Genomic DNA, 23,791 nt, shown 5'->3' on the forward strand with positions numbered 1-23,791 from the left:
ATTTGACAAAACTTAACTGCCATCCATGACAAAATCGCCCAAGGAATTAAGGATAAACAAGATCTTCCTCAATATGAGAAATAACATCTAAAGAGCTGACAGCTAGCATCAGACTTCATGGTGTGAAACAGTCCTCCCTTTAAGACTAGATATCTTGGGCAAGAGTTCCTGAATTTTAAAGGTAGCTCCCCACCTGACAGGTGATGTTCGCTCTTCCCTCAATCCTTTATTCTCCCCTAGAAAGGAGGCTTTTCAGCGGGAGCTGAACAGCGGGAAATCAAGCTTGAAGAAAATGTAAGGCTCTGTTTTTAAGTTCCTTTTACTGAAGTTTCCTATGACTGAATACAATTCCTATTTGATACTAAAAATGACTGGTTGAGTAGTTACTATGTATACTGGGCTGTGTTGGATAGGATAGTTTATTTTGTCATCTAAACACCCCAAATCCTTTGTAGTGGTCATTATGTGCCTCTATCTAGAGATGAGACAGAGTAAGTCAGCAATGAACAGAAAAGCTCATTTCCTTTAGGCATCCTTGCTAAGGAAAACTAACTAATCCTTCTTTATGCTCTAACTCCTGTACTCTTTCTAGCAGCTGACACAGACTTCAGTATATACATTCCAGTCATTTTTGGGGAGGCCCTTTGCAGTCCACTGGAGGTAGAGTGATTCCTGCATATGTACTGTTTTTAAGTGTCTATTTTCTAAATGATTCTGTCTTGAGACTATGTTTCAAGTGCTTCTCCTTTCTGAAAAAACCCCAAAGAACTAGATTTTTGGTTCTGCAGGCTTGGATTATTTTTCTCCCTGTCTGTAGGTGCCAATTTTGCAGCTAAAGTTGGACTGGATTATCACAGTTGAGTACTCAGTACTTGTAGCAGGTCAGGACCTCCAGAATGAGTCAACCTCCCATCTGATTACCTGCTCCCTTCCATCCCAGCAGAGGCCTGGAGTTTTTTTGTTTGGTTGGGATTTTTTTTTTTTTTAACTCAGTCAAAAGTAACTTATAAAAGCTTCCTAGGTGTTTGCCCAAGATGTTCTTGGCTGCAACAAATCAAGGATGAAATAAGTAACACATACCTTTTCCTACAATGTCCATAATTTCCCAGCAGGAGCCTGAGATTGGCTAAATCGGCTGCTGAAAGTCAGGCGGACTCAGCTTCTTCAGGCAGACTCAGCTTCTTGCTGCGGTGCTGGTGGTCACTCCCACTTGGGCCCAAAGCCTCAGTGTTTCTGGATTTAGGGACATCACCACATCGCCAAGGCCCCATTGCAGGCTGCAGGGCTCCTGCTGTCCTGCAGTCACCATCAAAGAAGCCTTTTCTCGGCAGCCCACCAGCCAGACCAGTGATGGGGTGTTGCTTCGGTAGGTGAGACCCAGAGCAGACCGGTTTCTGGCTTAGGAAACAAGCAGAGAAGCTCTGTGATAAGGAACTCAAGCATCTGCCTTTGCAGAGCCTGAGGCTGTCCTGCCCTCACGCCATGCTATCTTCCAGAAGCTGAGACTTCCTTTCCTCCTGACTGCAGCACACAGAGTCAGTCCCTATAGAGTGTACTTTGCCAGCATATTTTAAGGACCTAACTTTTGGTTGATGGTCCAGCTCGGTCAAACTAGCTGTTCCCTTCTGAGAAGGCCCTGAGCAGCCTTGCTGCTTGAGATTCCTTACTAGGATCTTTATGCAGCCATGGACAGAGAATTGCTGACCTTATGGGGTGCGTTCACTCAAGATTAGACAATGTCTGCTATACAGCACGCAGCAGAATTACCTTCCAATCTAGCAGTGGATGCCCGGGTTGGTCCTAAACTACAGAAGCAACTATTTGCTGCCATAGGAGGATTTCATAAGGATTTCCTTAGATGAGACAGCCAAAGAATAAAATGGTTTTCTAGACATTGTTATCAGTTCTTATGCTCTCAATAGTTGGCATTTGTGAACACTTACTTTATAATATACATGGTGCTGGGAATGCTATCTACCTTTTATATACATTCTTTCCCTTAATCCCCCAGGACAGCCAAATGAACTGGTAGTTTCATTATCTCTGTTTTGCAGATGTGGGGAGTGAGACTCAGAGAATATAAATGCCATTGTCAAGAGTTAACACTGAGTAAGTAGCATAGCCAGGAACTAGTCCATAGTGTATAATTAAAAAAACAAAAACGAGCCCACAAATCAAAAACAAATGAGAAATCACATCACACCTATAGGGATGGCTATTATCAAAAGGATAAGAAATAAGCATGTGTTGGCAAGAATGTGGAGAGTTTGAAACTTTGTACACTGGGGGTGGGCACACAAGATGGTGCCACCAGATTGAAAAAGCGTGGAGATTCTTCAAAATATGAAGAATAGAAATATCATATGACCCAGACATATTACTTTTGGGTATTTATGTATGGTCCATTCAAGGTTACATGGCTAGTGAGCATATATTTGAATTCAGGCATTTATGACTAGAACAGGTACTTTGAACCAACTTACTATTCTGCTTTCAAAAAATTGAAGTGAGATAGTTCATTTGAAGGACTCATACCTGAAAGAGGAAAATTTTTGCTTTATAATTCTAGATAGTAGTGCTAGTCCAATGAAAATAGTGGAAGAGAGAGTTGGGCTAAGTGTTAGGAAGAAGATTCTAACGGTTACAGACTATGGAAAGGACTGCATTGCAGACTTTATTTGGCTGTGTAAAAGTTGGATGACCAGTTCTTCGAGCTTCCTTTAATACCATGACATTGTCCTAGGTAACTTCAAGGACTTCTTCAAGATGCTACAATCCATCAGATGTGTTTTTGGCCAAATGTGTTAATGGGGACTCCTGACTTCAAGTAGCAGGGATCCAACTACAACTAGAATGTGTCAATCTCTTGGAAGAGTAAGGATACAGTTGAGTTTCACTCATAAAGGAAACAAGAACACAAAAGCTGCAGGCCTCTTCAGTCCCACCTCTGCTTGGCTTACTGACATTCTTCTGCCTTAATTCAGCTCTCATCATATATCAGAAAACAGTTGTTGTCAGTCCTACCTCTTTAACCTGCCTAAAAGTTTCTGTCACAGGAGATGGACAGCCTCTTTGGCAACAAGACAAACCAAACCAAAAATAAAACATTTCCACAAGCGACAGTACAGAATGACCCAGCTTGTGAGTCTGCACTCCTGATGCAACCATCAGCTGGAGTCGGGATGGAGGGTAATATGGATAGATCAGGAAGTGTGTTAAACAAAATGGTCCTTTTCCCTGAACACCGTAATAGCAAGTGGTACTCAAAGGTATTAAGAACACTAGAGTCCAATCACATGCAAGCATTAAACAGAAATTCCAGAATTCAGGAATTTTTCATGACGATGACAGTAATCTGAGACTAGTTGAAAGGGATATTCACCCATGATGGTTCCCATGCCACCTCTGAGGTGCCATCCTGAACTAGGTGGTGTGCTAGTATGGGATTATGTTCAAAACTTACCTGAAATTAGTGACACAGTTCTCAGAGTCCTTCTGAGGACCATGTCAAATATAACCTTCTAGAAGATGAGCCCTTATCAATATTTCACTTACAAAATGATCTCATATCATATTTGAATGGAAACTAGCTTTTCAACATAACTCAGTGGTTCCTGAAATAACCAGCATTGCAGGGATCAGTATTCCATGGTTTATTGATTCACTCACAAGTGCATTCTATGTACTTGCGGTTATTAAAGCCTCGACTGTAAGAGTGGCACAGTCTCAGTCCACTCCGCTCAATTTCTAATCTACTGTTCTCTTTGCCCGGAATATTTTTTACCTCACTCCTACCTCTCATTGCTGTCATTTCCTGCTAAATCCTTTTTTTCCTTTTAAGACACCAACCTCTCTTGACAGAATGAAAATGTTTAGCTGGATGCTCTTCTCTTTAGGAGTTTTCATCTGGGGGTCTTCTCTTTAGGAGTTTTCACACGTCTAATTTTTATCCACTATGTGTCTTCCTTAGTAGAACAAAAGATCCACGAGGACAGGGCCGTGCTTGTTTTGTTAACTAAAATGCCTAGAATAGTCTCTCCAAAATAGCAAGGACTACATAAATATTCATTAATTTGGCAGATATTTATTGAAAATCTGTACGTCATGCATCTCTCTTGGTACTGAGGATATAGAAAAGAAAAAAATAGACATGTCTCCCATGAAAGGGGCTTGCACATTAGTCAAAGTGCTGATTTAATAATAGAAAAGGATCTAATTCAAATTCCTGATTTCCTGGGTCAAGTAGTGAATGCCAGAGAAATTCAATATCTGGACCATATGGGAGAGTCACAAAGATTGTTTTTAAATATCTTCTTGCATATCACTTTTCAATACATTGTTCACAAACCAAAGGAGGGTGTGTGCATTTATTTACTCTGTCCACAGATGCCAGCAGGACGCTGATGTATCGGGAGCTGAGGATTGGAGACAGACCTGTTGAACACACGATTTTTATGTGCACAGAATGTTAAAGGTTAAGTCAGTACAGGCAGACAGTTCTGACGATTTCTCCACCCATTCTCTCACAGTCCTTCCAAAGGGGATGGCCATGTTCCTTATTGTTGCTTGTGGAGTTTTGGCATCTGAAGGCCCTGGAAAAGTGAGGGTGTTGCTGTAGGTGGTAGCCATATTAGGGTTAGGAACTGCTCAGGAGGAGTTCAGTCCCAAGCCCCAAGCTGGAAGTTGCAAGGAGGGACTAACAGATCTTTTTTTTTTTTTTTTTTCTTAAGGGCTTTCAAGAGAGGGCTATAAGCAAGGCCTATAAGAAAGGCAAGGAGACTTTAATAACCTGAGTGTATAAACAGCAAAAAAATACCTCACTGGGGAAGACAGTGTATATTGAATAGTGAAGAACAGGAGTGGGGAATGGGGCTGGAATTTGGAAATGGAAGAAATGGAAAGAGTACTAGGTATGCATTTTAGTTGGATTTTTAATTAACCCAAGCTAGTTCTTCCATTTAGAACCCCGGAGGACTCCTGTTGGAACTCTGCTAAGGCTCTTTCTGCCAGCTTGAGGGGCTGCCTCACAAGGATATGGAGAAACCCCCTGGCCCATTCACTCATATGATACGAGCCAGTCCCTAGATAAACTGTGGTATGCCAGGTTGCCTCACAGATCTCCTAATGAACCCCCACTGCCCCCCCCCCGAGAGCGAACTAATCAGAAATAATGCCCATTGCCACATTTACCACCTTCATGCGGGAACTGGCAGAGCCTGTGCCTGATTCTCTGGGACTCTGCTATTGATAGAGGCCACAATGACTCAGAAATCTCACTTGTCTCACTCAACAAATCTGTGAGCTGCTGAATCATCTCATCAGAAAGCTCCTCCATCCAGAAAACCACCTTTTCTTAGAGCAGCAACTTTTAACGATGAGCAGAAATCCTTTGTCACGTTAAAGACAGGCTCTATTGCAGGTTATTTGCTACGACCAGCAATCTGCTCCTGTTACTGAGAGGTAGAAAAAGATGAATTTGCTGCTTTTATGTAATGTGTGAATTCATGTAATGAGCCTGGGACCTTTGGAGTAAATAGAAATCAGAGAAAGTCAAGCATACGATGTCTGTAAAGAAAATGTTTTATTTAAAGTGTTAAATACCATCACCAGAATGAAATTGATTTACATTGTTGGTGTTCATTACAGGACTAATCTGCCCCTCTTTTTTCCCCCAACTGGAATTCCCTTTACTTTTAAAACATACTATGTACAGGGCAGCAGTGGTCTCTGGAATAGTGCTATTTACATGACTAAACCACAAGTTGAGGTGCAGACATGTGAAAAAAAAACACACCAACTTTAAATAAATACTGCATAATGACAAGTATGTACAAATATTCCATACAGTCATGTCCTTCTTATTAAAATTAGAAATAATTTATATAGGAATATGCACAAAAGATTATGTGACGGCATCTTAGTATCAGGAAAATGGTAAACGTTTATTCTAAGGGAGAGTAAAGACAGGATAGGTCTAGGAAGTCAATTTGTTGCTGGTACACAAGTGTCTAAATTATTTTAATAAAGTTTTATTCACTCTTCTAATAACTTTACCTGGGTCCATCAGAGATCGCAGAACGTCAAGACACAGTCTCGGTGTATTTCATATTGCACCACATAAAGAGAAGGCATTTTTAGTGATACTCATTTTAACTTTTGCACCATATCAAGCATGATAGTTTTTAACGATCAGCACTGAACTTCAAGTGGAAAACAACACAATCAAAAACAAAACAGAATGCAATTTTTGTGCATGGCCCTGACTTAAACAAACGGTATGCAGAAATAAAATCAACCTGTAAGAATGTGGTAACAACATGTACGTAAAGAATCAGAGTGTGTGGCTGGTTTATTACACTAACCAGTGAGTTTTCTTCTAAATGGGAGAACTCAAAAGAAATTTGGCCTTGCAGCACCACCCCATGGTAATAAGTGTCTGTAAAGCCAAAGGCAGGGAGGGATTTGACATGGGGAATACATGTGGGTTTTGGGTGATGGCATCAAAGAACTAGTAACAGGCAAACTGACTTTCTTGGAGTCACCTAAAAATTGGAGCTTCAAAATGATCTGTTGCAAATTTATGTTTACTATATTCTTTAGAAATATAATTTGTGAAAAATTGAATTTTGCTACAGAAAAATGAATTAATAAACAGCCCTGTGTTTCAGAGCTCCAAAATTTTAGCATTGTTTTCTAGTCACACAGTAAATGGAAATTGGCTAAAGAAACTGTTTTAATTGATTAAAAAATAGAACCTAAAACCTTCTAGAAATAATACTTCGACCACTGTATGAATAAATGCTGGTGCTAAAAATAAATTTTTTGGACATTACAATGTCCACATGATTTTAGGGCTTTTCCTTTAAAACTGAACTTTGATGGTGAAAATAAAATTACCATGCACTATACAATAAATTGCAAAAGTTCAAATATCTTCTTTATCAAACACATGCTGACTGGCTTTAATGTACTCCCAAGCCATGTTGCAAAATCCTTTCCAACATGCTTGAAATAAAGAAAGCTCTTAATTTTTTTTTTCCCTTGAGAAATTCATAAATTCAGAAGCTTCCACAGTTCTGACTCAAGTATGGGGTCTAAATTTGTTACTTTTTAGTTTAACGTTCACTCCGGTAGGGAGAAAGAAAATAAAAGGTTAAAAGAGGGGGGAGACAAAAATTGAGATATTGAAGAAGACGTGTACAATGTGTACATATTGAACTTCATCAGTTTTGTATATTTAACATGGAAATAAACAGAATATATTATACTTATTTGTCACATAAAGAGAATTTTACGTATCTTCTAGAAAGTATTTTCATCTGTAATGTCTGCCAAAACACAGACCATGGTTAGTTTAAAGAATAAACATGATGTGTCTTTGTATCACCCTGTTGCATTCTCTCCCCTTTTTAAAACCATGCACTAGTGAAAGTTAATTTTAAAAATAATATAAATTGTTGAAAATGGCTGATTTTTATTTTATTTTATTATTTTTTTTTGCAAGTTGCAGCCCCAAGAAAATAATTTAAGTATTCAGCTAATCTGTGTCCATGCAAAAAAAGTTTCTTGAATTTCATTCAGTACAGTATAGCCACAGAATTGTGTCTTTCAGCATCCAACACATCCTGGCACTAATGAGTGACATGCCTGCTGGAGCTCGAAGTCGCTGCTGGTCACTCAGGGGGTCGCTCCTGGCCATCATCCAGAGGAGGGCTGACCTCTTGGCCCAGACCACATCTTTGGTCTCTTGCTTTTGACCTGATGCTTCCCAGAACTTCACTCCTTGACTTGTTACATGGCTTAGTGGCGGTATAGCTCCATTTCTGTGGCATAACAGGGCTTTGGGATCAGAGAAATGAAGAAAAAAGGAACGATAAAAATATAAAGGTGCCATTGAAAAGGGCTTTTGTTGCATGAAACTGACTGATTCTTTGAGATTAATCCATGGCTTCAGATTGGACCAAAACTTGAGTACAACTGAACTCCAGACCTGATAGTTCTTCATAGCTCTGCTCTTTCACCTGAGGGCCTTCTGTAGGGCACAATGTGTGCAACTTCCTCTGAGAACACAGGATCGCTTTGTATCCCTAGAAACAGGCCCAGAAGACACAACATTAAGCATGCAGTGTTACCAGGGTTTGCGACCTGTGGGTTTTGTTTTTTGTTTTTTGTTTTTTTGTAACGCTGGTTGCTATGAACAACAGTTTTACAGCTGCTATGAACGAGAGTAAGAAGGTCCGGTGGAACTTTCCAGAGATGATTGGGAAGCTCTTCTTGTAAGAGGGGCCAACGTTGGATCTACTAGGGAGGAAGGGGGGAAAAGTTTGAACCATCCAATCACCATATTGGAGAGTTCCAGTTCATCTAAGAGTATCTGGGCTACGCCCATGAAGGATTTGTGATCCATGCGGCCATAATCTCCCCAGACGATGATCTGTAGGCAAAGTAAAAAGGAGAGTAATGTCAGTATAATCACAGGCATGAACGCTGTAAACAAACACATTCAGTTAAGGTGCTGACACCAAACATCAAGTGAAATATAACTTTCTGTTACTATTAGAATCTAAAGGTACATTAAGGCATTAGGGGAAAACCGCATGGGGCTGGGGGTCAGGATCACAAACGGCCCAGGGAGATCCACTTTAAAGGAAACATTAGTGTTGATAGTTTTACAGCACTGGCCACTTCCTGGGAAGGTTTCCAAAGAATCTCAGAATCACAAAAAAGAATGTGGCAAAAAAAAAAAAAAAAAAAAGCTGGGTGTAAGGTTTGGCAACAAGAAAATACTATCTTCCATATGGGATAAATAATTCAGTAAATACCTGTAAAACTTTTCCGTGGGGACTCTCTTCAAAGGATAACAGCTGCTGGTAAAGAGGTTCCAGCGTTTTTCTCGCCACCTTTGTTTTCTTTTTGGCTATGCAGACTCCATTATCGAGTAGGTACACCTTTACGTATGGTGCTTAGGGAAGAAAACATTAAATGCTAAGTGCAATACCCAGTCACATGTCACACCTGCAACAGCTTAACCTTAGATGGCAAGAGTGAGTCAGCCATCTGTCACTAGCCTTTCTGAGTCGTGTCAAAATCATTAGATAAACAGCAGATAACTACCAGTCATGAGGTAGTTTTAGACCACAGTTACTATTTTACCATTGACTGTTTTATTTACATTTGTACACTGTACTAAACAAAGCATAATGCTTCTGTTCTCTAGAAATATTTGGGAGAAGTTATACTTGAGCTGTCATTTATCAATACTTACCAAAACCTATGCTTACATAGAAAGAAAACTCTATTGTTTGATATGCTCATCCCTACAAATCATGTTTACAACTCAAAAGGGCTTTTTTGTTGTTGGTGGTGTGGGTTTGATGCACTATGTTCAAATTACCCAGGGACAGACATTGAATTATGAATCTCATGGCTTGAAATTTATCCGACAGGTACTTTATAAAAGTATTTTTATGCCTGTGTGAATTATATTCTTTCTAGCACTGTGGGTTGACTAGCTCCAAGACCTTAAGAAACTCAATTGCTTTAATCACCACTGCAGGCTTGTACAATAGCTATTATGTATTATAATGCAGTATTTCTGCAAGGATAGAGAAGTTAAGAGATTTAAAATTAGAATTCAGTCAGGGAGGTGCTGAGGCAAGAGACCAAGCTTCCAAATCCTTAGTAATTGTTGTATAGGTTAGGTCTGATGTTCTAGACACCTCTGCACAATGCACCTGGCGTATGTGGTAATTTCCACAGTTCGAAACACTTTAAATTACAATAACATTTCAACCTAAAACATGTGATGTTGTGATAAAAATTTATCATAGTTCCCTCCTCTCTTTGTATACTATAGGAAGTAGAAGTCTTATAATTAGAAAGTCTAGCAATCATAGGCTTATATTACTTTAGTGCCCTGAGAACATTTTTATTCTAATTTCAGGGCTCTCTGGTTTCTGAAGAAGAATTCTGAACCCCTGGATAAATTAGAGAAGAACACAAAATGCTACCTAGCAAGAAAAAGAGCTTATGTATACATTGTACAAATGAGTGATCTAACTGTGGTAGTTCTTTTATACTAGTTTCTATTCTGATAAGTTCTCTAACAACTTCTACCTCACCAGAAGTCTTCCTTGAAAGCTTGCTCAGGACACACACTGAACTATTATAGCTAACTGACTCATTAGTGTCATTGATTACCCAGGCAAAATTTTTAGCATCTAATCGCAACTGTTCTTCGAGTTGAAAGTGTGAATTACGAGCAATAGTAGATGAATCTTCTGTTTTTACCTGGCAGTGTCTTGGAACCTGGTTTTACAACAAGGCCACGGGCCCGAATGATTTCAACTTCCAACTGTCCCTTTTTGTCCATCATTCCTACTTGAATGTCACCTGGGGGTGAAACAAATAGGCCTTACTTAACATACAAATGTAGTGAGAAAAATGATTACAGCAAAGATCTTGGTTTAACATCATTTTATCATGTCCCATATATTTTCCGAAACTCAGATTTAAGATTTCATCAATGCTATTTTACTTTCAAAAGCATATACTTAAAATAAAAAAAAATTGAAGATTTTTGATTGTTAAAAATTTAAGCTATTCATTCTTGCTAGTACTGTTATGAAAGATTCTATGAGGTTCAGAGAATGTGAATTTTAATCTCAAGGAAAAATAATGAAACCAAGTGAGAAATTCTTACCCATTGCCGGTGTAGCCAGAGTCTGGCGCCCAACTAGCTGGGCCGGGCCAAGGCCATCCAGGAAATCACTGAATTGGCTATCAGAGGCCAAGCGGACACCAGGAAAAATCAGACTAAAAGCAAAATAACACATGGGATTAAACCTTCAACCCCTGTTTACTTTTGGTAACTCAAGTCCTCCCTGGACAGGAGCAGCGGCTGGTACCACTTCTTGCCACTTCTACTCATTAGGCTCCAAAACCACAGCCCAGCTCCACAGTTCTCCTTCCTTATTCTCCAGCAGCACATGCCTGCAGCCAGAAAATCTTGTCCACACTGGACTGGAAATTCTATCTGGGTCTTTCTTTTCCCTGCTCTGGGAGGCAGGGGCTGTGATTTCTCTCAACAACACTTGGTGGTACCTACAGAGCACTTAATCCATGACAGGCGGTATCATATTCAAGCCTTTCAGTCAAGCTAGGAGATGGAATGTGTTATTTAACTGGATTTCTAGATAAACTCCTCATTCCCAGAAAAACACAAACATGCCGTTATTCTTCCACTTAAAAAAAAAAAAAAAGATATCTTTCTGGGCCCTCCCTGGTGGCACAATGGGTTAGGACGCTGCACTGCAAGCTGGTCACAGCCACTTCAGTGTTGAGTTCGAGCCCCGGAGGTGACCCACATGGCGCGGCTGACCTCTCCCGACCTGCTCGCTGCTCCCCTCAGCAGTGTACTTCGTTGATCTGCCTGTTCTGATCCCCACTCTTATCTCTGGTGAAGCCTCTCACCGCCCCTACACCCCTGGCTCATGCCTCTTAATTATTTTTGCTCCCTGGATGACTTATATCCCCAGATAGTAGGTCAGAACACTATGAGGTACAATACTATTGAGCAAAGTATTTATGGGTATTTGGCCTATTTCTCCAATAAGACTGTGAACACCTAAAGCACAGGGGCTTTAGCTTACACATTTGAATGCCCCCAACAGTGTGTAACATAGCACTTTACAACAGCAGGTACTCAGTGTGCATGGACAGGCACAACTCAGAGGGATTGTAGGTTTGGGACAGACCACTGCAGGAAAGCAAAGCTGCAATAAAGCAAGCCATGCAATTTGTGTTTGTTTGCTTCCCAGTGCATAAACTACACCATACTGCAGTCCATTAATCGTGCAATAGCATTATGTCTAAAAACAGTGCACCTATACCTTAATGAAAAAATAATTGCTGAAATATGTTAACCATCATCTGAGCTACTGGAAACGGCACACAGATTTGCTTCACCATGGCTGCCCCAACCTTTAGTCTGTAAAACCCCAATATCTGGGAAATGCAACAAAGCAAAGCACAATAACACAAAGTATGCTTGCACTTTTCACTTGATTCTTTGCCTTCCTTCACTAGCATCAAATCTACTACTTCCCTAGCCTTAATTTCCAAACACTCAGTTAGCCCAAACATGCACTTTGGGTGTTTCAAATCACCTTTCTTATAAATGCTAAAAACACCATACACAACTCCTATATTTATGTACTTGTGCTAGTAAACGATACCCAGGGCGTATGACCAATACTCTACCAGCAGCGCCTGCTTCACGGGCCTGGGAGCAGGCTACTCGACACTCAGCTACGCCCGACACTTCCACAGCAATGGCAGAGTGAGGCGTGAGGCCAGGCAGCCAGGGTTTCCCTCAGTGCCCTTTACATGCCCCCCGCAGATCTGCCCTTGCTCATTACTGTTCTTCTGCCAATGGTGATAGGGCTACACGATCTTTACAAATGCTTGAGCAATGTCTCAGAGACCACTGATGCCAGGGAAGCTACATGCTAACTCTGTAAAGGAAAGGCTCACCAAGTCTTAGTGCCATTTTTTTCGGGCTATTCCGTTTGTCTGAATTGTTCATTACCCTGTAGAACTGAGTATGTATCAATACTTACATTTTTGAGTAATAATTGCTAGAGCAAAAATGTTAAAAACTAGCAGTGTTCATGCAGTGAAGTAGGAATGTTATTATTTTTGTGCTTTTAGGTACGATTTGCAGGGGGGGGGGGCAAGCTGCTGTATTTCTGTGTGCCATGACAGGGATATTTTAGCACCTTGTCATTAAAGCAAAACACTATCCTCAAACCTATTTCCCTTGAAATAAAAAGTCAGATATGTCACTTTGCTCCATGGCAGGTGAGCAGAAGTGCTCTTCACAGCAAATTGGTCAGTGCATATTAAAATAGTGCCATGTAGTATGAATTAGCTTCTGTGAAAGCACCAGGACTGAGACCGAGCATGGTCCTGGGCAAGGCCCAGGGGACACACACCAGCCTGCCTCACTCACTTTCCTTCTGAACTGTAGCTGTTCATGCTGCCATCTGTGGATTCGCGGCTTGCCTGTCGTGTCATCCAGTTTCTCATTTCCACAGCCAGGCCTGTTTCTGTACTTCTCTGGACAGTGCTCCGCAGCTTTTTACCTCCTGCTTCTGCAGAGACAGAAAACAGAAGAGGTGATAGTTTGTCATCACCATCTGGCAGCAGAAAGTACCAGCCAGTGCTCTGAGGTCCTCAGGTGAACAGAACTGCATAAATACAAAGGGTGCTTGTTAAGGAGATAGAGAAGGCATTTCAAACAATGTCTTGTTGAGTGGGAAGAAAGACTGCTAACAAATCTTGAAGAAACACAAAATACCATTGTGTTATTTCCATTGAAAACAGCATTCAAACTGGTAGCAAAGGAATAAAAAGGTTCAACCTAAGAAAAATAAGTTTTGTTTTCATTGTGGTTAATTTATGCCTGCCTGTTTCCCTTTCTGTTTGTCACAAAGAACTAGGAAGTATTTCCAAAGAACAGGTGTGAGTAATCCTTAAATTCTGGTCTTAACATTCACCTGAAAATCTAGCTTTGGAGGTATTAGATAGATATTAGAAGGCAAAAAAGGTTACACACGGAGCTAGACCTGTCTGATAATAGATGCTCCATTGGTAAGTTTCAGAGAGATTCTCAAAGAGATGCAAAAACTCAGCCTGGTACAATGTCATAGAAGATTTAGGGTCATGAGTGGTCACGTACCCAAGGATTTTCAACAGTGTGGCTATGAGGTTTACTTACAGAAGTCAACCAGATGATGTAAGAGGAAACTGAGCCAAGTACCACAGATGTGACAGAGATATAAAGGTTTATCTAGGAAGAAACTTCATTGAGGGAAAGCCTTTTGAGCAGGGTTTGAAAAATGGCTGATTGGGAGTCAAGAAGAGTGTTTTTGTTTTTGAGTTTTTGTAAAAGTAAGATCAAGGACAATGGCTAATGATAGGAGAGACCATGCGCAGTGGAGTTATGGTTCCAATAATTAAAAAAAAAGTTGGGGGGTTGGTCAGACAAAAAAATTGAGCCTAAATTCTAGCAGGCCTTGTATGTTGGAATGTGGAATTGAGAAACTACTAAGGCTGAAACAACAGGGTGATATCCAAATTGATTTACTTCTAGTCAGGTCTAAAAATTTACCATGTTGGCTATGCATACCATAATTTTGGGGGACACAGCCATGCATTAAGATCCTTTAGTGTTGGATATTAATAACCTTGTTTCAGATCAGTAAACACTTGCTGATAGCACTGTTGACTTGGTGAAAAACCATGACACTAATAAAATAATATTTGCTCGTTGTTTTGAAACACTGCTTTAAATACCATCTGTTCTCCACTTTCAGCTATAAAATACTTCAAAAATTAAATGTAGGTTATGACTGAACTACAACTCAGGTGCATAATCTAAGGTTTTATTTTATATAACTGACATGAATATGTTGTACTGATATGAACTATAAAACTATAAAATGCAACCCCTATTGATGAAGGAAAACTTTCTTACAGAGGAATGTTAGCTAACAGATATAAAAGAAATGCAACAATTTAAAATGACCAATTTGCAATCTCCAATGGAATAATTACATCCGTTGACGTGAACAGCACCTTTGGAATAGAGGGTGGGAAAAGGATGATCATATGAGACAAATTACCATCCACAAGTTGGTGGTACTGATTAAAGGAAACATGATTTTAACACTAGCAGACCTGTTTATCATCATCTTAACAGATCAAACCTAGGAGCACTAATAGGGCAATTGTACAGATATAAAATGCACCAAATTAACTCTCAAGTTGTTCCAGATAAAAATATACAACCTTTTTCTAATCACATCTCTGAAACTAACCTTTATTTTTCAAAAATTTATAACAAAATTAAGACTAAGAATATGGGATACTGTTGAAGAGAACTAGCCTCATGTCTTAATAAAGTTAGAAACTAACAAGGTGTGGGAATTTTTCCAGGATAAAAAAAAAAATCACAGAAATATAATGACTAAATGCTACTGGTGTATTCTGTCTCCTTATTTAGGAAAAACCAAAACAAAGCAAAGTAAGAAACCTTAAGATCAGTACTTTAAAAGCAATTTTAGGGCAAGCAGGGAAAATGTGACTATGAATTGGATGTTAGATGCAATTAGGAAATTGTTAACTTTCTTGTGTAGCTATGATGGCATGTGTTATAAAAAATGATCAGTAGTAGCTACAGGATCAAATATTTATAGAGCTTAAAAGTTCTAGTCTGCATCTTACTTTCAAATGGGACAGCAAAAAGAAACATAAAAACCAAAAACTAAACAAGCAAAAAATTTATATATTCCTAAAATGATGAAGGTAAAATGTTATGTATGAGTTTTTTTTTTTTTTTAAGGATGGGAATGATGAAGAACAGACCTGGGTATCTGCAAATTTAATATTGATGACTTTATTTGAGAGTGATTCTCAAAAACAAAACACAAATAAAAACATGTGCAGGCAGGAACTGGAATCAGTGCAATGTCTGGGTTGATGGGAGGGAGCTGGCCAGTGGCTGAGACCCGGACTTTGCAGCTATCTCTCCTGGCCACTTCCTGTGAAAAATAATATCCTTGTGAATAACCATCAACTAGTGAATTTCATCACATTCAATGAAATTTCAAAATGTGGCATGAGCATATGTAAAGAGAATATAAGACCTTTGAAAGAAATAAGATTCCTAAAGATTTCAAGGCATAGACTTTGCAATGTCAAAGATCTACTTTTTTTTTTAAATTAATTCTTATATTCTGAAAGATATATTGGTTACTAGAGAGGATGAAGGAGAGGAAGGAGGCGGGCTGTGAAGGGAAGGTGCTAGAGGATTGGCACTGGAGCTCTGGTAGAGGGTGAATGAAACATGTGCACATATGGAGGTGTGAAGTTGGACTCCCCAAATACAGAATGTAAATTGCTGGCAAGTCAATACAGTTTGACGGAAAAAAGACCTATAGCTTTTTAGTCTGACTTCATCAGCAAAAGTGACTTGAAAATCAACTATTACAAGGTGATGAGAATCATTCAACATTTGTCAAAGGATAAGTACAATGAGCATACAATCCTTTAATTAGATTGCTTTTTACATATGTCCTCTCATAAAATTTTAATAATCTCCAGGGATAAACACAGACAATTCCAGGGCCCCAGCAGGTTACAAAATTCTTAGTCAGATAAGTAAGTGAAAATCCAGAGTTTGTACATCGTACCTTGACTCCAAATTTCCTCTTATTCACTTGAGGTGGTGTCAGAATTAACACCAAAAGCTAGTTTGTGAAGATGGCACTAACTCCGTAACTACACGTGGGAGGCTCTGTTAGAAGCAGTTGGCGGGTAGAAAGGGCAGAGCACAGAACAGAGATGGGGCCCTGGTATTTATGTGCTTCTTTTCAAATGCCCACTGCACCACATACCTCGGATACAAAGCTGGGTGACTGAGCAAGTTACTTACCCTCTCTGTAATTTCATTTTCTCATGCCGTGGAAAGGCAATGATAATAACAATGGCCACCTCTCTAGAGGTGGATTAAGGCAAATGATATATTTAAATTTTAAATAAAACATTTAAAATAAATATTGGTGCCTAATATAAAGAAAATATTCAATTAATGTCATTGTCATCATTACTACTAGAAAGCGCATCAGGACGTATAGTCTAGGCTCATCCCTACCACTAACTAGGAGGTTTTGTGCCCTTTTCAGAGTCATCTCTGCTCTGAGTCTCTGACTTCTCATTTATGAAAAGGATGACCAGTAATCTCACATTTTTTTAGTTTTAAAGCTTATGAGTTTGTGTCATTACTGGATAATTAAGACCGTGATTAACAGCATGTATCAAGAAAATAATATTATTCACTGTCATCTAATAAAAACCAAAGCATTCCAGGTAATAAATATGCTAAGCATTTAAAATAGCTCTTCAAAACACTTTCTAAAATATACTTTTATCTGAAACATTTATAGACTTCTCTAAAAAGTAAATATTTTTCAAGACCACAAATCCTTTGTGTCACATCCACAATAAAACGTAACCGATATATAATTGATTAGGGTGATTTTCATTTAAGGGTTCAAATGCTTTTTCAGGTCATTCAACCTGAATAACTAAATCCATAGAACACTGATATCTGTGTAGGGCAACTGTGGCAAGCAGAATACTAAAAGTTGTGATTATCTTACTTTGCATGGCAAAAGGGATTTTGCAGATGTCAATAAGGTTGTCAATCAGTTGACCTATAGGGAGGGAGGTTATCCAAGTGGACCTTGGATGCTTCTGCTAGTAGATTCCAGAGGAGGCAAATGAGGAAATCTGAAACACAAGAAGGATTCAGGATGCCTCTGTGACTTGAAGACAGAGGGGATTATGTGGAAAAGACCTGAAAGCAACATATATCTGCCAAGAGTGAAGTGTGGCAGATAGGCAGCAAGAGAACAGGAACCTTGGGGCTGCTGCTGTAAGGAACTGGATTCTTCCAACAATATGCAAGACCCTGAAAGGATATTCCCCACAGTGTCTTCAGATGAAAAAAACAAGCAAATAAATAAGTAAATAAATAAAATTCGGTCCAGCCAACATCTTGATCTCAGCCATGTGAGATCAAAACAAAACACTCAGACAAACTTTACTCAGTTATGCCATGCCATATCTGTGGGCAAATGAATTTGTGGGCAAATTGTTGCTTGAATCTGCTAATGCTGTGGTCACTGTTAAGCAGCAATAGGTTAATGTTTTGGATACAGATTTTAATGGGGGAAATCTGTAAAAAAACAACCTACTGTGACCACAGAAGTGAGTCAACTGAAATTGTAAAAACGTGTCCACCATGTTTAAAAAGTCTTATTTCTTTTAAAAGTATGTGTGTGTGTGAATACATACAGACATTACAACATACACATATATGGAGTGTGTGCATGTATACTAAGGTATTTAAAGTTACTCACAGAGGCCCTCCCTGGTGGCACAATGGGTTAAAGTGCAGCACTGCAAGCTAGTCACAGCTGCTTCGGTGTGAGTTCGATCCCCACTAGGCAGGTGACCCACAAGGTACAGCAGACCTCTCCTGACCCGCCTGCTGCTCCCTTCGGCATTGTACTTCATCAGTTACCTGTTCTGCTCCCCACTCTGTCTCTGGTGAATCCTCTCACCATTCTTGCACCTCTGACCTGCACCCCAGTTCTATATGCATAAATAAATAAATGTTTAAAAAAACAGAGTTACTCACATAGCAACTATAGAAAGCAGGCTCAGACTGTTTTGCTCAGACTGTAAGGCCCTTAAACCACACTCTCTGATGTCAGGTATTTGTAACCCAAGTGCCTTGGTTGAAGATGGCTGCAGGCAAATTGATGCTCTCAAATTGTAAAGTATCACAGGCAGAAGGTGGAACACAGGAGGAGTCCTTGTTATTCTGCTCTGCTTAGTCTGATGACTCATTTACTTGGCTCCCTCTGTATTCAAAGGCAGTTACTTGATTAAATAAACAATCAAAAGGTCAGTTTCTTCTAACAATATCTGAAACCTGCAAAACTCTTTGACTGACTAGACAACAAAATCAAAAGATCCTCTCTCCTAATGGCCTGTAAACTCTCCTAAGCCCCCAAAATGATGCTCATAATGAAACACGGAGTTTAATACCATGGTGACCTCTTTGTGAATCTGGGCTTCTCAGAACCCATCCAGCTTACTCTCACCTGCTGGCTCTTACCTCCTTTGCCTGACAGAATTACTCTGAAGTATGGGTTTTCTTGATGTTAATATGGGAAATGATTTATGGAAATAGGGTGAAGACAGGTTGATAGATTTTGAAACTGACTTTAATTTTCAGTTTAGTTGATAATTTATGTGCTTTAAATTAGTAAGCACTGTTTTAGCACTTTAGTCAAAATTACCATTTTCCAGAGTGAGAAATAACTTAAACTTTTGCATTCCATTTAAAGAATTTGAAAAATACATCAAAGTTAGAATTTCTAGAGTTAATGATTCATAGACATTCCCAAGCTCTTGTGGGGATCAGTGTCCCTTTGTAGTTTATGCATTCTCTTATTGTAGCAATGAGAAAGTTGAGTTCTAGAGTGGGTAGTTCCTCTTAGAAGCCTTTGATCTTCAAATTCCAGTAATAATTTCAAACTGCATTTTTAACTCTCTTTCACCTTGTTCTTCTAGTTACTTAAGCTTTCACCTATAAGGACTGCTCCTGGCTCCCTCCAGGGTGAGCCCAACTTCCCATCAGTAGATTTTATATCAAGATTTGGCACTGTGAAATCTCAATATAGGGACACTGTCATGCACATATTATTATAACTGAGTATAAAACTTATGTACTTATTATGTTCATGTATGACATGGTTCTTACTGTGACAAGTATAATTCATCCCTGAAAGTCTAACCAAGGAAAGGACAAATACTGACCATTTCTTTTGGGCCAATGTTGGGTCTCAATTAATGACTGAATTAAGATAGAAACTAATGTAAATAACAATTGACTAAAAATCATTTCACAGTTTTACCCTAATCTATCCAGGATAGCAGCTTTATCACATGTATGAAAGTTATATAGTAATTAGCTACAGCACAGGTTATAATTAGGGTAGAATTAGAGTTGTTCAAATAATTTTCACTCTCCCAGCTGTAAAGTTAAGGGTGGTCATCTGACTTGGTAGGCCAATGAACTGTGAGCAAAACTGGTCTTATGACTTTGGGACAGTAGTTTCAATAGCTGACATGTGACTTACCATATATCTCTCTATGTGGAAGCAGATAGCAACGAGGGTTTCATCAGTCACAAGTATGATTCTCCAAGGACAAGTTGGAGCAAAACCTGAATCTTTGGTGGTCAGCCACTGGTTATTTTGTCATTTGTTACTACAACCTAACCTAACCTATTTTGACAGGCATCATAAAATAACCATAAGGCTGTTTTATTCTCTTATAACTAAGAATTTTTAAATTTTTGTAATTATTTTCTTTTTTGAAGATCATTAAAAAATTGACTGCTTTCAATAAATACAATTCTGTTAATAAAAACCCTGATTTTGAGGTTCTCTTTTATTATTGTTTTCTATGACTTCTGTCTTTTAAATTTTTAATCATTGCTCGTAAGCTTCAGATTCATATTTTAAATATATTCAAATAAATTTTCATAAGCTTTTACTTTACAATAGTTTTAGATTGACAGGAAAATTGTGAAGAAAAATTCAGTATATTAGATATCGAATTTCTTCTACTATTAACATCATACATGGCAATAGTATATTTGTCACAACCAATGAACTAATATTGATAACTACTGAGTAGAGTTTATGTTTTGTTTAGATGTCCTTAGTTATAATATGTAATTTTGCTTTCTGGTTCATGATGTCACACATTTAGTTATATGTCTCCTTAGTCTCTTACAGGTAGATTTTTAATGTCTCTAATTCCTGATGCTGTTACTCTACTTTTAGTCTGATCTTTATGCATGACATAAATATTTATGTATGATAATTCATTGTAATATATTTACATACATATACCTTAATAAAACCACTTATTTTTAGTGAAAATACAGAACTTGAAAATATTCATCTACAGAAAAATAAAAAAATGCTTCATGTCCTAAGTCAAAATTGCTAATGCATGAAAATAAGTTATCAATATAAATCAATTTATACTATAAAGAATACTCTAAAGGAAGAGAACTTATATATATAAATAGCTCATTAACATAAGTAATTAAGTTAGACAAGATTAGCACTGGATGCTGAAATCACTGCAAAAGGGGTTTCTGGAAAATGGTATATTCACATGGTACTGAGTTATAACTCCAGCGATTACTTATTAATTATAAAATTATTAATTATTAAATTATATAACCAAGTAATCAGAATTAGCAAATATGACATTTGGACATTATATGTCTACTGACAGATGTGAAACTTCTTACCAATGACATTTATCTTGAACCTAGCTATGTTTCTAAGACTTAGGGTGCAGTTAATGGGAAATCCAGGGAATAAAGAGAACAATTGGGTAAATTCAGAATATTGGGCATTCTAAAGACAACTTTGGGGATGTTCAAAAGTCAGCTTCATGAAAAAAAGAAGTGAAAGTCCTGTTTTAGGTTAACCATAACAATCAAATACAATGATTTAGCCTAAACTAGATTCTGGATTGAGGACAATAATATGACAAAAAGTCATAAAAAATGGGGAGAAATTAAAGAAAAAAGAATATGGAATGGATAGAGGTTTTTGCTATTTTGATTTTTTTTTCCCCCAATTAGGAGTTGCACGCTGAAATACTTAGAGTGAAGTATCATGGTGTCAGCAACTTACCTTACTCTCAATGTTTGCAAAAATACATACTCTGTGTGTGTGTAGGATAAGACAAAAGATACATTTCAACTAAAAACTAGTCTATAAAGTAAATGTTCACTGTTCTATACTGTTTTCCTATTTTTTTTTAAAGATTTATTTATTTGTTCATACAGAACTAGGGTACAGGCCAGAGGCTCAGGGGCAGCGAGAGGCTTCACCAGAGACAGAGTGGGGAGCAGAATAGGCAGATCTACGAAGTACACTGTTGAGGGGAGCAGCGGGCGGGTCAGGAGAGGTCTGCCACGCCATGTGGTCACCTCCAGGGCAGGCGGGAATCGAACTCATGTGGAAGTGGCTTTAGCTTCTCAGTGCTGTGCTTTAACCTGCTGCGCCACCAGGGAGGGCCACTCTTTTCCTACTTTTTAAACATTTAACAAATGTTGGGGAAATTTAATCATCAAATTCTAAACAAAGGGAGAAAAAAAAAAAGCCATTGTTTCTGTCTTACTACCGTGTGGTGACACTTTGGATATAAAATCCACCTATTTCTAGTTTTTACTATCTAGTCTTATATTTGTAGTCTTTATATATAACTGCATTGTATAGTAGTTATTATTGCTATCACTTTGTATAAGGGAATTACCCAAGTCATGAAGCTGACTAGTGATACAGTTGATTTTTGAACCCAAATTTTAGAAACATCAAAGCCTACATTTTACAAATCTAACTGGCTTCCATCTTCATTTAGGATTTGGGGAATTAACTTTTCATCGCAGAGTAATCAATGACTTGAAGCCTCATTTCGCATTCTTCTTGCTTGTCCAAATAAACTTAAATTGTTTTATACACAGTGTTAAAGCTCAGATCATTTGTACTCTCTTATTTTCTTGAGAAAAGGCAGGAAATGGCAGTTTCATTGTTAAATTCTGACTTAGTGAACATGCTTGAAACATACTTACAATAAAAACTAATGCCCCAGAAATTTATTCCTTATAATATACATATGCACTTTTATCTTTCATCATGTCACTTTAGATCAAGCCACATTAAAAAGATTTCATCAAACACTGCCATAGCAATAAGACAGTACTAAGAGGATGATGCTAGAGATTTGCCAGTATGCAAAGCTGAGTAGTATATTTACATCTACATGCCTTGAGTCTCTCATCTGCAAAATAAAATCTGGCCAAATGGGATTATGGGGTTTCCTTCCCATCCAAGATCTGATAAAAGGAAACTACAGACTAGGATCTCTCATGAACACATGCAGATGTCCTCGACAAAATATTAGCAAATTGAATCCAAAACACTTAAGAAGAATGTAAAACGACAACAAAGTGGGATTTATGTGTTATGAATTGCTGGTTCAACATTTGGAAAATTAATTAATGTAATTTGTCACAGCAACTACCTAAGAAGAAATATCACAGGATCACATCAACAGACACAGGAAAAGTATCTGACACAATCCATTCAGGATAAAATTTCTCAACAAACTAGAAATAGAGGAGAGCTTCCTCCACTCAGTAAAGAATATCTCCTAAAAAATCTATTTAACAGTGAGAAATATGAAGCATGTCAATGAAGTTCCATAGCAACTGAAACTTGTTTACAATGACAGAGAGAATAAACACTTTAGTTTAGAATGTTCCAGCTGATTTGCTAAGAAGCTCATTTGCCTAATTGCTTCAGCTGATGAAACAAACTCATCCATCTGCTTTTGTAGCACTTTCCCTCCTTCAAACAACAACAATGAAAACTCCTGGAAGGTAAAACAGGAAAATGCCTAGATAATCCTAGCCATAGTGATGATGTTTAAGACAGAACATCAAAAGCATAATCCATGAAAGAACTGCTAAATTGGACCTCATTAAAATTAAAAAAAAAAAATTCTATTCTGCAAAAGATGATGCAAAGAGTCTAAGAAGATAAGCTAAACTGCTACCAACCCCTCTTAACTCTCAAGTTGTATGTTTCAAGGCAATATTTTATAATGGTATATTTTATATACCATTTTATAATCAGATCATATGAGCTCAAGTTCCTATTTAACCATTTGCAAACTTAGATAGGTAACTCACCTTTCTTAACTTCAGAGTTCCTTTGTGTAAGCCTGAGATCATACTCAGCCTGTACTACAGGAACAGATGATATTTAGTGGTACTTTAATGAATAGTGATGAATAAAGGTTGGATAGCGATCTGTGAGTTTTAAAAACTGTAAAATGCTTTACAAATTCTTATTTGAAAAATGACTGGGGCAACAGACAACTATGCTAAATTTTCAGGAAGAAAATTATGCCGGCCCTTCCTGGTGGTGCAGCGGGTTAAAGCCCACCATTGAAAAGCTAAAACCACTTCCACATGAATTCGATTCCTGCCTGCCCCGGAGGAGACCACATGGCGTGGCAGACCTCTCCTGGCCCGCCCGCTGCTCCCCTCAGCAGTGTA

The 23,791-nt window shown here is 38.4% G+C and overlaps 1 protein-coding gene across 8 annotated transcripts in view; it reads right to left on the bottom strand.

Annotated features, from left to right (window-relative positions):
- Positions 1 to 5,557: 5,557 nt before the first annotated feature.
- RIMS2 (regulating synaptic membrane exocytosis 2) overlaps positions 5,558 to 23,791 on the bottom strand; it is a 418,309-nt gene continuing 400,075 nt past the window's right edge. For all 8 annotated transcript variants that reach the window (XM_012723001.1, XM_012722998.1, XM_012722997.1 and 5 more), the window contains 5 exons: positions 13,013 to 13,154; positions 10,703 to 10,815; positions 10,291 to 10,392; positions 8,823 to 8,962; positions 5,558 to 8,434 (listed from right to left, as the gene is read on the bottom strand). In XM_012723001.1, coding sequence (XP_012578455.1) covers positions 8,216 to 8,434; positions 8,823 to 8,962; positions 10,291 to 10,392; positions 10,703 to 10,815; positions 13,013 to 13,154 — 716 coding nt within the window. In that variant the 3' untranslated portion in view covers positions 5,558 to 8,215. The remainder of the gene's footprint in view (positions 8,435 to 8,822; positions 8,963 to 10,290; positions 10,393 to 10,702; positions 10,816 to 13,012; positions 13,155 to 23,791) is intronic.

The sequence above is a fragment of the Condylura cristata genome, unplaced genomic scaffold, assembly GCF_000260355.1.
Source record: "Condylura cristata isolate star-nosed mole 26May11 unplaced genomic scaffold, ConCri1.0 scaffold00009, whole genome shotgun sequence".
NCBI classification, from domain to species: Eukaryota; Metazoa; Chordata; class Mammalia; order Eulipotyphla; family Talpidae; genus Condylura; species Condylura cristata.